This window comes from Protopterus annectens, chromosome 2.part1, assembly GCF_019279795.1.
Source record: "Protopterus annectens isolate FY-2018-M chromosome 2.part1, PAN1.0, whole genome shotgun sequence".
Lineage (NCBI taxonomy): Eukaryota > Metazoa > Chordata > Ceratodontiformes > Protopteridae > Protopterus > Protopterus annectens.
The window spans coordinates 1,068,360,698-1,068,376,615 of record NC_056729.1 but is presented as its reverse complement, the minus strand read 5'-3'; the positions used below and the strand labels follow the sequence as shown (position 1 = coordinate 1,068,376,615).

General features: G+C 35.3%; 1 protein-coding gene across 1 annotated transcript in view; it reads right to left on the bottom strand.

Moving 5' to 3' along the window:
- Positions 1-15,918, bottom strand: part of ANKRD66 (ankyrin repeat domain 66) — a 459,862-nt gene that overhangs the window by 166,606 nt on the left and 277,338 nt on the right. The window contains exon 3 of the mRNA XM_044062629.1: positions 1,717-1,945. Within this exon, the coding sequence (XP_043918564.1) occupies positions 1,717-1,945 (229 nt within the window). The remainder of the gene's footprint in view (positions 1-1,716; positions 1,946-15,918) is intronic.

Sequence of the window (15,918 nt, the reverse complement as noted above, 5' to 3'; positions counted from 1 at the left end):
CACTTCCTCAGTCACTTCTTTTTCTAAACAGCTCATGATTTCTTGATTTATATAATATTTTTCATAAATCTGTTGTATTAATGAACACAAATCTTTATTTGAAGCTTCTGACAGTTTTTTCTTGTGGAAGTATTTTTCCTTCCTCTAATTTCTCTCTTAATCTTTTTGTATATCTTCTGTCTGGAAATTCTGGGCTTTTTGCATTATAGTAACAATTCTTTCTTATCCACAACAGTCCACTTTATCATTTGTATGGCTCTTTTTGGCATATCAGTTTTTGTGATTTTTGTGGACTGCTATTTCCTTTGCAACATGGGGGCCATCCTCCCCCATTGGCCTAGCCTAGTCCCATTGTAGGAATGTTTCCATGCCTTGAGGACTCATTTTTTCGAGTCCTGGCACCAGTGCACCTACCAGAATTGGGCACTTTTTTATCCTGGGTCTTCTACACCTAACTATCTTTTTTTATTTTTAAGTTACTTCTGTCTATGATATATGCTATATAAAATACAGTCTATATATCAGTATCGTCTTGGTGAGATTTTGTGAAAAAGAGGGTCCACCTTGTGAAGATACTCATCAAGACGTTAAGATGAATTCAGTTCCAGCAATACCACTCTCCTTTGCTTGCTGACTTAGAATCTCTCCATCTGGATCCCCAATTGCTCCATTCAGACCACTCGTCTCTCCATTCCAACACCTACATTCAGAACAAATCAGACAAATAAGGGATGAGGCCAGTTTATGACTAAGTTTACTAACAGAAGAGCAAGGACTGATCCACACTCTAAGTGTATATTCTTGTGATACTCTATCCTACGCCTGGGGCTGTGATAAAAAACATATCAAAGATGCCTGTTTGATGAGCTTTCAGTGGCCACCATCTTTTTGGTCCAAAGTTAAACCAAAAGTATTTCCCTTAGAGTGGTGGTAAGCACAGGGTTGAATCTGAAACACTTACAGCTGCTTCTTACACCGAGCTTCTCCCAAAGTTAGTACAGGCAATACAAATGTAAATCTTGGCTGGTTAGCTGTTAGCCACACAGACACCTACTTTGCTTATAAAGTATAAAAAGACAGTAACTTCACTAGTGACAGCAAGGATGATTATTGATACTGTACAGGTGAAAAAAACCTGAAAGGCTTGAGGGAAAGAGCATGCTTATGTAAATGGCATGCAGTTTCATAGAGTGCATTGGAATGGGTGGACACAGGACAGACAACAGTCCGATCTGTGCTACTACCACTTTTTTTGCAATTACCTACTCATTGTACTAAAGTCTCCATAACTGTTTTGTAAATGTCTCTATAACTGTTTTTTTTTTCCTTACTTGAATTTGTAATAGCTGTTGCATACTCATTTTGTACTTTGAAGTGTTTATACCTGTTATATAATTGATGCTAATTTTGTAATGTGGAGCTTTTCTTCCCAGGCCTCCGCTGAAAAAGGGCAATAGTTCAGTCGGATTATCCCAGTCAACAAATGTCAAATAAATAAATAAATGCATAAACTAAAATAAAAAGAGAAAAGCCCTGTACTAAATGACCAGCAGGCTTGTAGAAATATTAGTAAAGTATGATACACCAAATGGGTTCCACAGCTAGTAAAACGATGGTCAAAATAACAGTGACATAATATAAACATGCATTTGTTCTTAAGGCATATAAAGTTCACTACTTCTTTTTAGCCATCCAGCAGCAGTTAAAAGCACTCACATCTCAAGAAACTTTACACAGTCTTTATGCCCATATATTTCTGCAATTCTTCTTGGAGTATCTCCATACAGGTCTTCCAAATCTATTGGAACATGCAGAGAATGTAGAACTCGAAGGACACCATGTCGTCCAGATTCTGCAGCAAAATGTGCTGCAGTCCAGCCTGTTTCAGTTCTCAAGCATGGACGAGCTCCATTTTCTATAAGAATTCGCACAATTTCAGACTGCCCTTTAACATAAAAAGGAAAAACACATCATAAAAGATTTTCATCAAAACATATCATATAGTTATAAAATTATTAAACATAAATTATAGATCCAGATAACAATGTTGCAAACAGAGTGCAATCACTTACTTTCGTATTGGAAAATTACTCAGTTACTGACTGTAGCCAGTCAGTGGACTACTACTTTTACTTCTCTCTATCAGTAAAGTTATTTAGTTTTGAACATATAAAACAAAAAAGTATTAACTTTTAAGGTAGGTAGTGTGTCACTGGCCAAGCTGCTCTACATATTCCTTAGCTCATTATTAACCTGCAAGTTCTAGATAACATACACTCTTCATTAAGTTTACCCTTCCTTAAAATTTTCCCACCTATTCCATGTTATAATTTCTTGTACACAAAAATGACTGTCTGCCCCCCTTACCTACATAATCACAAAAGTGAAAGGATAATCTTAGCTCTCATTTGGGACTTTAACCCAAGATGACCCATATACCATGCAGTGTTGCTGCTACTGGACCAACAAGAGCCACTGGACAGACTTTAGAGCTTTAACCTTTCAGCTAAGAAACCCACAGCATGGTGATCAAAGTTTGTATTGTCCACAATGTCCTCCTCAAAAAATAAAACTTTGAATCAGATAGAAAACTTACTCCTCTGAAACAAATCTTGATGAAGTCATTACCCTTTTTAATGTCCTTCTTTTAAAACAAAATTGTGTATCAGACAAGAAACATACTCTCCTCATAAAGATTTTGATGAAGCTATTAACTTTGTAAGGCCTCATTTTAGAAAAGCCACAAGAGAAAAGACATTCTCCAAACTAGGGCATGCTATATGGAATCATTTATCAGCTAAAGTGAGAAGGCAAAAGACACTGGCCACACTTAAAAATAAATATAAAAACACCTATTTAATGAATCTGCTTGTACATGCATCTGTGAATCTGCGATAATGGATAGAAAACCACGGTAGTGAATGAAATCATAAAGAACATTTCTGAGTATTACATTTCTCTCTGATACTTACAGTCTTTTTTACTGAAATTGTGGATGTATTGTATTACTTGTTGGGTGTATTTTGCAATACCAAAAAAGCACTGCATATTGCTTTTATGAATTACTGTGACATTATGTCCCTTGTTGCTTGTCTTGTTCCTGTTGACATGGGTTTTGGCTGAGAAGGGTCAGGTGACTAGTTAACTTACATGGTTATCAAACTGCAATAAATAAATAAATAAATACTGTTGGGATTAGCAGGCTGAAAGCTGCAGCTACAGCTACGTGGTAACAGATATATCATTCTATAGCTGAAGGTGAAGTTATGAGGGTATATCATACTATAGCTGGAGGGAGAGATGGGAGCACATACAACTGGGAAATCTGTCACATGTTGGCACACGTATTCCTTTCACGACCTGGTCTCTATTAGGGTATACAGGTATTTATTGGAGAAGACAATCATCCTTGGTGCCAACAATGGGGGCACACCTGGCTAAACACAAGTGACACAGCTATACATTACTACCATGGGAAGGATTCACATTTTTTGCCATAACAATGCTGTAGTAAACACCTAAGCAACCATATACCGTAGACAGGCTATATCTTCTCCATAAGTGACAGGCATGTACATGGGCAGATTGTCTTAGTATCGCAGACATCCTTTTCGCCAGTACAATTAATGTAAATGACACATGCAGAAATACATATTTATATTGCTAGCCTTATGTAAAAGTGAATTCATACACAAGAGTACATATACGTAGGAAGGCAGATTAAAGCAGCTTACTAATATGCTTGCTAGGTATGATGTAGCTTTAAGTCTGCTTTTGCGGCATGTAGGCAAATAAGGCCAGGCATCATGAATATCTGTGAATATCTTTATTTTGCTTCCAGGCATCTGCAACATGAAGTGCAGCTTGGAGTTTTGGCTTGCCTCTGACATCCTGTGGCTATGTACTCATCCAGGTGACCTGAGCAAATTTGCTCATTGTGCTTCTGTGCATCTGTAAGCTGCATTACAAAAAAATCACATTGTTTGTATGACTTATGGTTATTTCACTCCTTGGGAGCATGCCACCATTTTCTAAGGATATTCATATTCACGTGACAATGACCATCTCTGCAAGTGTCTAGTGGACAGTACCTACATTATGCATTATAGAGAGCAAGATCATGTTCAAATTTCCTTCACAACCATTTCAGAAAGCGACTAATGGGCCCCATCACTAAACTTGATGCCTTGTATGATTTGCCAAGGTGCTAACCTCAGACATTATCATTAATAGGACAATGTAATAGTGTGGTCATTGGTATGATATCCAATAATACCACAACACCAATGTTCTCCTTACATGAGAGGGAGGGGTCAGGCAGCAGCACCTAAATAATACTGTAAATAAAATACATTTTATTTTTTTGTATGTTGGGGAACTGCTCCTGCTTCCAGCAGGTCTTTGTCTCTGTCTGCATAGCAAATGAGTGTAGAATACAGAGTGATGCTTCTATATCAAGTGCATGCACTGTTACATGCCAACTGCACATACTGTGTTTTTTGCATGCACCTTTATGTGGAAGGATTATGCTACCCCATGCCAAGGTGCATGCACATCAAAGGGTATGTCCCTCTGTATACCAGGGCCATATTTCAGTGTATGTGTATTAACTTATCCACACAGGATATATACCTGCTGGGTCTATATTAAATCATCGAACACTTAGAAAAGCAAACAATGATTTATCAACCCCATGTAAGTGAAAGCTTACAAACTCGAATGCTTAGTACAGCGATTTTTTTTCAAGGGGAAAAAAATTCACTGTTCCAAAAAAAAGTGTGGGGGGGGCTTCACCTCCCACCCCCACCCGACATGGGGGGCTGTGCCCCCCATACAGTCCCTACTTAAATATACCAACTCAGCGATCACACTACAGTGACGAAAATGGCAAAGTAACGGACGCAGCCAAGCGATTTATTTCCCAGGGAAAGAACTTGCTTATATGCTGCTTCATCATTTTGCCTTTTTGTCTTTTCAAGTTTGACCAAGACGCATTCTAAAGCATGCGTCTTTGGTCATCTAATAGGAACCCCACCTGCTTGCTACCTGAAACACAGCTTCTGGGACTGCTGGTTGTTAATGTTGTTTTAACATCTTATTTTAAACCTTTCAAAGTTTTCTGATTCGATGACTTCATTTTCAGCACAAGACATGAACCACACAGTCTACTGCAGGAGGCTGGAAAACTATAGGATAGGGAGGATTTCTGGTGGGAAATCCCATCCTGTCACCAGCAGGCAGCACAGCCCCATTGTCCAGTGTAGCCCTTCTGCAGCAGGTGGTGGAGTCTGCAATAGAAAGAGCAATAGGCAGATACATGACCAGAATTGACAATTTCCTGGAGTAACTTGCAGATTCACTCACTTGGCCAGCACCAGTCACAGAGAAGGGCATGATCCATACAACCTCCTGCCCTAATTAAACAGCTGGGGATGGATCACAGTGATGCAGTGATGTCCCTCTGCATTGGGTAGCATATATAAATGCTATTGCTTGTACCCCATCCTACCCTCAGTCTGGTGTAACGCCTTCTTATTGTCTTACATCACATGTCCTTGTATTGTCTAGCCTTCTCCATTACTACATGTCTTACCTTTGTTAGTTTCTAAGAATCCCTTGTCTCCTCCTCATCATAATGTGTACACATTTGCCCCTCTTTCCTGTGTCTGTCAACCCCTGCACAATGACCTGGCCCCTTTCCCTCCTTTTATTTCCTTTCACTCTCCCCTTTCTTTCTATATAAAGAAAAAGAGAGCCATATCCCCATAAAAATATTGATGCAGTGCTTTGCCCTATTTTGCACACAACTATGTGATGCCTTTCTGGGAGTGACTCTGCTTGTTATCTTTCCCTTTATCTTTTTTCATAGTTTCCTGTATACCCCTTTCCTCCTCCCCTTTGGTTTCCACATATGTGGATACCACAGCACTGCTACTGCAAATACTGTATGGCTATTTAGTCTTATGCCCTGCTATGTGACATCCTGCAAGGAGCATGTCAGAATGTGCAGCAATCTTTATATACATATTGCTTTATTCTAACATGCAGTCTGTAATGTTTTCATTTCTAACACAGTGATGTATATTTTCTTCATGATTCCACTATAGTGACAGCACTCCATGCAGTCCAATGTACAACGTTTGCCATCTATTCAGATCCACCTGTAACTATAGGGAGTATTGATATTTATTTGTAACCCCATTGTCTTTCACCAGATTTTGCCTGATAGAAATTTGGAACTGGATGACGTCATAGTCAAACTTTATAAAATTAATTATCACATTATAGCCTTTTACAGATCCCTCTCTCTGATCCATTCAGAGCATGCAGAATACCTTAACCAGTTAGAAAAGTTAACAGTCGAACCAAATGCCATTCTTATGGGTGACTTCAACTCTCCATGTATAAACTGGCCAACATTTACTACCAGCTACAAATATGCTCATAGATTTCTAGAATTTGAAATGCCAATACACTTGACCAAATTATCTCCTACACAAACATTTCTCCCAGTTGTATCACTCCACTTATCACCCCCCAGTCGAATATGACCAGCTCACTGTGATCTTCACTATGAAAAACCTACTTTGTAGACCTTAATAATTCCTCTACATTATGGGATTGCTCTAAAAGAAATTATGTACTATTTACTGATCTTATTGACAATCACAAATAACAGAACTCCACAGGAGACCTTGTAATTGAAGCTGCTGCCTACTGCTCTGAATTTTACTAATTCTTGGATTGATGTACTGACATACAATGGTACATTTAGAACCAAACCTGTATAGTGGAACTATCCAACAAATTATATAATTAAAACGTAAAAGTTCCTGGCTACCACTAAAATATGCCCACTTCATTATTATAAAAACTACCAAGCCTGCTGAACTTACAGTCAGGAAATGAGAGACCAGCTATGAACTTAAATTGCAACTAATTTAGAAGATAACATAAGGCCTTCTTTGGTTATATTAGGAAACCTATAAGTAACCTGCTATTCTGTAGTGAACTGATCTCCAATGGTAACTTGCTCTCTGACCCCAATGGCATTTTTAATAACCTTGCAAACAGGTTCTCTTCAATCTTCACTCCTCCCACCCTCTCCTCAGTTTCCTCCATTCTCCATTACACCCTCCACCAAGATCAGTTTGGAACAAATTCTTCTGGCATTTTCCAAAACTAAAAAACACTACTTCCGCAGGTCCTGGTAATACCCTTGGATGCCTGCTGCAAAGCATAAAGTCCCACCTAATCAACAGACACAGGAACCCACTCCATCAACTCTTCAACCTGAGTCTCTCAAGGGTCTATATTACAACATTGAATGCTTAAAACAGCAAACAATGTTTAATTGACCCTATTTCAGCGAAAGCTGAAAATGTTGACACCTCAGAACAGCGATTTTTTTTCCTAGAGAAAGAAATCGCTGTTCCAACCAAAAAAAAAACAGCAAACAGTTCCAAACATATACACACTTACCTTAATCCTAATTCTAACCCCCTCCCTCAAAAAAAGTAAACAGCTGAAAACACATATGCACTTAACTCAACCGTACATCTAATACAAAAAAAAAGTAAACAGTTTAAAACATATATGCACTTACCTTAACCCGCACCCTAACCCTAAGGTCAGTAACTGTTGCACATTTACGTTTGGGAGCTATACCAGATAAGGAAATCTCTTAAATCACACTACAGTGCAGAACACGGCAAAGTAACAAAGCGGCCAAGCGACTTCTTTCCCAGGGAAAGAATATGCTGAACAGCCGCTTTGCTGTTTTTCCTGTTTGCTGTTTAGGGTGCGATGAAAACGCATTCGATAAAATGCATTTTCGTCATTATAATAGGAACCAGTCTCTCAACTGGGGTTCCTGAGGTGTGGAGAATGACAGCTGTGGTCTCTTGCATAAAGGTGGTCCTACCACTGGCCCTAAGAATAACAGGCCTGTTAGTTTGACTAGTGTTATTTGAAAAAGTTCTGAACATCTTATAGCTAAAATAATAAACAATGAAATAGGTGACCTTATATCCCTGGCTATATATCAGTTTGGCTTTGTAAAAGGTAGATCATGCCTTCTCAGCCTGGTTGAGTTCTCTGAAGGGATTACCAAGGCCATGGTAGAGCATGGTAGAGCATGGTAGAGCATACAGTCCATAATGCTTATCTGAACCTTGCCAAGGCCTTTGGCACTATCCCTCATATTAGGATTATTGACAAACTCTTCCAATCTCCCAATTCAGTATTAGCCCATACATAGTTTGTTGGACTGATAACTGGTCATTGAGGACGTGATATTTATTCTAGACAGCAAAATGTCCCCAGTGGTGTCTCACAGGGCTCTGTCCTAAGTCCCCTCCTCTTTGGTATATATTTTTGTGACATAAAGGCTGATATAAAGGGACTATAGCTAAGCAAGTTTGCTGATGATTGCAAACTGGGATAATTAGCAAATCCTATTCTGATACTCATTCTCCACCAAGGGCTTGACCAAACAAATGCTTAGTGTATTACTCTGACCACTTAAGTAACATTCCACTTAAATTTGCCGCAGTCATCAAGGACTTGGGTAGATATGTTGATAATAGACTCCCCTTTGACCACAAAGTCTCTGTGGCTGTTACAAAATCCTTTTACCTTGCACAACTTATCCTTTGTAGTATCTCTTCAAGGTCCAAAGAAGTTATACTCCTGCTTTATTCATCCCTTATTAGGCCAGTCATTGAAAATAACTTGCCCTTTTGCATGAACCTCACAAAGCACCTAAACCGGTTTGACAGACCTTAACGTTTTCTCACTAAAAAGATCTCAGGATATTGTCCCCTTGGTACTCCAATAAACAAAGTCCTGTCCCTCTACTCAGTGGCATACAGGCTCCTAAAGGATGATATATGCTTAGTGTTCTGGGCTATGAATGACCTGGTACTCTCTGGACTCCTTTACCTAAACAGAAAGGACTTCTAGAGACCTAAACCTATATTATCACATCAACAATACCGAATGGTGTGACAGATACACAACACTTCTGGAATAGGCTGCCCAGATTTATCAAGCAGAGTACTTCCCTAGCAACCGGTATATCCAGTTTGGATGACTGGATAGGTGCACAATTCATAACCTGCACCAGTGTAATGTTGATATATATCCTGACAGATAAGAAGCCTTTAGAGAGGGTATTCATTACACTGAATTATTTCATGCTGCTGTGTGCTTCCTCAAGATGTATGCCAGCTGCAGCATTAACACTAACCTCCTTAACAAGGGCTAGTCTACACCATATGGATTCCACCACTTTGTACATCTGTGGTAAGGAAAGCATGTATTGTGAGCTCTACCTCCATACCTCTCAACTGCCCAGATTTTTGCCTCACATTTTTGGACTGTTCATCAAAAAATGTGTGGTTTTCTGGTAAATCAGTGGGATGATATGAGGAATGAAGTCACTAAATAATGACATATATTTGAGTTTCACACTTCATATCCTTCAGAAAATGCATGTTAACACAAATCCTGTTATTCTAGCTGCTTTCTAAGTTTATAACAGCAATATTTAAAATCTGCCCCAATGTTTGGGTATTTGTGTCCGCCCCCTATTATGTCATGCTTTGTCTAGATTTCCTGTATTTAGAGGTTGAGAGGTATGTCTATCCCTCACATACTATTTGCACTCATCTTCGTGCATGGTTTTCAAAATGGTTTGTTTCCATGTAGAATAAAATAATGTGTTTAACTACCTTTTTTCTGGTATCTTATTCATTAGAATGACAAAGACATAATTCGTGCAGTGTGTATGATGTTTCAGAATCCTCTTGGTACAGCTCAGTTACACAGTGCATACATCATTTCTTAACACATTCCTAAGATATTTTCAGTTTTAATGAAGTGCAACTTAAACTGAGCAAGCAAATACAGAAATTGCTAGACTTTTCTTGACCTTTTTGAGTTTTAGCATCCTTTGATGATTTTAATAGATAAAAGTATATTGTATCATCTTATTATCATCCAAAATTTTCCAATATAACTTTGCCTTTCATTTCAAATTCTCAATGCAGTGATTAAATTTAAAATTAACTGCCATGGAGATGTTTGATGTTTTCATCAGTATTCTGTAACATGATGTAAATATTGAAATTATTTTTGTTAGAAAATATGAACCTACATTCAGTCCTTGATAGCATTTAAAAAATACACTATCATAATCTTACTGGTCATTAATTGATAAAGGCTGCAAACCAGGCTCTTATTATGTGTACCTTCAATTGTCAGATATCTACCAGATGAATGAGAGGGTCAGATTATTTTTGTCAACCCTGTTTCAGTGACAAATGATGATTGTAATGTAAATGAAACCTTGATCTGTTCCTAGCATCATTCACACAGTTTTTATTATGTGTCAAGTTTCTGTCAGCTTCTGGCATTTTTGAAAATTCCCAAAAGAAAATGTTTATTTATAAAGAACCTGTTATATTGCCTTTTAGCTGGCAAAACTTTCACTGTGGGGAAACATAGCAGTTTTATTTAATTATGTGCTCATCTACTAAACACTATACAAACTGGTTATTTAATTATGTGCTCACCTACTATGCACTGTACAAAGTATTTATTTATGTATTTCTTAACATTTGATTACTGAGAAAGTCCGAATGGGTAGAAGTCCATTTTCAGTGGAGGACTGGGGAGAAAAGCTCCAAATTACATAACATTTTAGGACAGTAATTTTACAATCTTCAAAAATAAAACAAAAACATCTGCAGTTTAAATTATAACAAATTAGACATAATATAAAAAATTGGTTAAAATCAATACAAAGTATATGACAATCAATTAATAGTTAGAGAAATTTTAGACAGTTTCTAGAGAAATTAAAGGTAAGTTAGTGTAATACAAATAGGAACTGCAATATGAAGTGAGGGAAAAACAGGCTTATGGTATATTTAGAGAGAAAGTTAGAGAACAGACTTCAATAGCAGTAAGGAAGTAAGTGAAGAAAGGAGAGTAAGAAGGTATAAGGAATGAAAAGATATTTGTTAACATTTAGGGATATGGGTTTTCCTGGTTTTGAACATGCCAGATTTGGCTAGGACGGCTATCAGAGTGTTTTTTTAAAATTTTTATTGAATTTTTAACAAGAAAATAATCAATCACATAGATGTAATAAAGAAATTATGTAACAACGCAAAGAACAGAAAACTTACAACTAAAGTATTTACAAAGGTGTCTACTGAATAAAATTTAGCAAGCAACTACTAAACAGTTGAATTATTCTTAAAAATTAAGTAAATTCTTGTCTAATAGGTCTTTTAATTTGGACCACAGATTATAAGAAGAAAATATTCTGATGGATCTTGATTTAATGGTCATCAATTCCAAGTGACATAGTTGAGTAATACCATTTTTGAATTCCATAAACAAGGGGGGAGTTTCAGATTTCCAATTCCTTGTTATAACCTTTCTAGCAGCTGCTAGTATAGACCATAATAAAATATATTTGATTTTTTAACATAGTTAGGAACTAGAGAATTAAATAATATCAAAGATTGGGATAAAACAAACTTATCTGAAAAAAAACTTGAAGAAAACTGTTATTATCCCAACAAGATTTAAGAGCTACACAATCATAAAACATATGAGACCAGTCTGCTTTGGTCTCCATTTTACATCTCCAACACAAAACCTTTTCCTTACTAATCAATTCCAATTTGTGAGTTGTACAGAAGACCCTATACATACATTTCCAAGAGAACAATCTCCATGTAAGTGAAGAGGTAGTCAGCTTAGATGATTCCAATATTATTTTCTTAATGTTTTTAAAGGGAGGATTATTATTAACTAAGGAGAAATAGTTCCAATAGCTTCTCAAGTAACTTTTATTTCATTATTGATTATTCTATATATTTTTGAAACTTTACTTTCATTAGGTGAATTCTGCTGAGTGAGCATAATCAAAAAATGTACTAACTTAAGGACAGACATTTTTGGACTTGGTGGCATTAAGTTAATTTTATCAATCATAATTGCAGTTCTAACCATGGATCTTTACTTAAATCATATCTGAGTAATCCAATTTATCCTTAGCCAAGAACTGATACCAATAAATGGGATTCTTATCTTTAAACAAAATCATGTTAGAAAATTTTAAGGAAGGAATAATGCTTTGGTCTGTAAGCTATAGGAAAAAGACTAAACATCTGTTTTTTATAGTTTATGTTTCTATAAACAAAGTTTCAGAATGCCTTTAGCAAGAGCAACATATAATGAGGAAAATGTATTTTAAGTTTATTCATTATAAAATATTGTTTTACAATCCAAATAAATGGATTGTTTAATATTAATAGTTTATTAGAATTAGATATATCATCAGTATTAAAGCAAAGGACTTCTTGAAAATGTTTCCATTTAGCTGAATAATGTTCATTGATTAACAATGAAAAAGTCCTGATCACAGAAGAAATAGAATACATTTCCAAATCTGGTAAATTAATTCCCCCTAAGGGCGAAACTCTCATATGATGTGTTAGAGCTACTCGGTTTATTTGGAAACCACAAGAACTTCAAAATCATTGAGTTTTATTCTTTGATTAACACTTAGGGAGGAATTAGCGATGTGGATTGTACAATATAAAGTATCTTAAGTAGAATAATCATTTTAATAATCGAGAGTTTCTCTTCCATTGTAAAAGAAAATTTATTCCATTTAATTATAAGATTCCTAATAGAGGATAAACTATTACTATAATTTTTTATATCATTTATATTACTGGCTAATATTATTCCTAGATAAGTTAAACAATCTGTTTGTACCAAATATTTAGTAATTTTTGTATTCCAGTTATTAGTATCTGAATTAATATAAAGTATTTTTGTTTTATTATCATTAAAAATTAAACCAGATTTCTTTTGGAAATTTTCCATAATGTCAAAAATACTGTAAAGAGAAGCATTACTTCCTTTAACAGTAAGGAGGATATCGTCTGTGAACAGTTGTACATTGGAAGTCATTTCAGGACTTAGTCTAAATCCCTCAATGTCTGAACTCATCCTTATATGATTAGCTAGAGGTTCCATGATGAGAGTAAAAAGCAAACAGGACAGAGGGCATCCTTGCTTAGTCCCTTTACATATTTGAATATTTTGAGAAAGTAAGTACTTATCTTAATGTATGCCTGACATCCACTGTAAAGATGGGTAATAAGTTGTATAAATTTATTGGAAAAATTTAGTGCATCTAAAGTATAAAAAAGATAATCCCAATTAACAGAATCAAAAGCACGGGTTATATCCAAACTGATGAAAGTTAAATTTTCCTTTGAATTAAAAGCGGAATCAGTTATAGTTAATACTCTTTTAATACTGTTATATGTATTGTCATTTCAGATAAAACCTGTTTGGTCTTCATCAACTAGCAAATTTCTTCCATCTAGTAGCATAAACAGACATAAATATTTTATAAACCAAAACAGTCATAAAAGTGTGGGTATTTAAAACTAATGAAACGAAAACCATTGGTCATCATTATCCCAATGAAACAGCAAGGTCTTTAACTCAAATACAATGTCATATAAACTACTGACATATATACTAAACATCAATATCTAAACTAAAAATCTGCACCAAAAAAATACATCTAAAAAAAAAATATATAGTATATAAACAAACAAACAACTACAATATATATAAATAACATGGATAACAATCAACTAATGCAGCTGAGTTGCAAATAAACAAACATCACACTCTAGTTCATGATGTATCCAGGAAAGCAAAAAGACAACATTAGGTAAAACACAATAAAAACTTAACTGAATGCAGATGAAAACAAAAACAACCATATGACAAAGTCACCAACCTAAAAACATAACACATTGAGAATAGAAACATATCAGATAGTAACCAAATGACTATCAAGGATAGCCCAGAGTATAGAACAGAACTTATGCGCCGCATCAAACAACTGTACATGTTTTGCTAAGAGGCATATGACCGAAACTAACATAATTTGATAAATGTGTTCCCTGCTCGTTCTCAAATTCTATATTCTTCTTTTATAAAATATAAAACGAGCACTTTGTGCATCTAGCCAAATATATCAATACTACCACAATGTCTGGTCCCAGTACTTAGTTTTAGCGTGTAGCCTGTAATGTGATGTACCAAAAAATCCATCTCTATACACAACACATACACTACTTACCACAAATTATATTATATTACTATGTATTATTATATGTATTCTGATGGGGAAATATTGGCCACAAAGAATCCTTCTCAAATTCAGGTTAGGTTTAAAAGTAAACTTAGGTTAAAACATCCCAATGCCTCTCATTATCTCCCTAAGAAACACAGCATTTTAATTATTGGTCACTTCTGATTTGTCATGGCTAGTTATACATGGTTCCAAAAAGTAAGTCTGCTCTATCAGATCTGATGTGTTCTACTCCTCTCAAACTTCTCTTCAAGTATTCAAGAGACCACTATCCATCTATATGTATACATGATAACTGTAAATAAACTGACAACATCCAGGTGACCAAGTATATATTTCTCTATTGTCATCAGTTTGTTAGTATATATCATATAAGTCTAAAAAAAACTGTTTACTGTCTCTAGAAATAAGATCAACCAAGATCAACCACAGGGATTCGGATCCACAGCCCAGCCTTGTCCAGCAACAATGGGGTATTATAGGGGGTGTGTAAAGATTTATGGACTATATATTTGGAAAACTTTTTCAGTAATCTCCCATTGTAGCTTTATTATTATATTTCATCACATCTCTCATCTCACACATCATCCACATAACTGGTTGGTTCATATCCATCTAGCTTTAACTCATCCAACGCTTCCTCTTGTTTACTTAAAAAATTTCCTAGTTCTTCTTGTTTGTTAGAATCATAATATGTATAGATATCAAATTGATAACTGAAACCAGTTGAAACTGCCATTAGGTACCACACTTTATGACTGTTTTGGATAAATATTTTATAGTCTACATTTAAAAGAGAAATTGGCCTAAATGAGGAGCATCTAGTTGTGTCCTTATCTGTCTTCAATATATGTGAAATAAGTGCATTTACAAGAGGGAGGTACATTAGTTAGATCTTGATATTGGGAAAAAAAACTTTATGTAATAAGATCAGAGCTTCTTTAGGTATTATGTTATAAATTTCTGGGATAATTCCATCATTACCAGGAGCCTTGATTTTCTTTAGAGCACTAATTTGAAGCTTAATTTCAGACGTTGAAATTGGTTTATCTAAAGCACTAATCTGTAATTCTGTTAATTTATTTTTGGTATATTTTTTAATGAAGGATCTTACACATTATTTGGAGTCTAAAACAATTAGAATTCTGACTGATTTTGTTAAATACTTTCTAAATTCCATTAAAATATCCCCTATTTTGATTATATTTTTCTTTTTATTAGTCAAATACATCTCTTTAATATGATTACGTTAAGTCTCTTAGTCATGACTGCAAATTACTCAGTGACTTAGGGTTGGTGGAAAACTTCATAAAGCTGAATATCTCTAAATTAATCATGGTCTTGTGATTTAACATTTCTAAATATTTACTGTTTAAAGTATTTTCTTCAAATGTATTAATTTTATTTTTTTGATTATGTAGTTTTAACTTATCAATTTTCTCTTGAAGCTCACTTAATTGCTTGTCCAACTGCTTTGTTTTGTTAATATACCAAGTTGTGATTCTCGCATAAAGGTAAGCTTTTAATGCATCACATATATACATATCCAAAGTATCTTTGATAATGTTAGACATGACAAAAGTTTGTGTTTCAGATGTAATGAAGTCCTTGAAATCAGATAGTATGGTTATGTAGGCTGGAATTCTTTTAATTTGTATACAGTGGCTTGGATTGACTAATAATTCAAAAGATATAGCATTATGGACACGAGATTA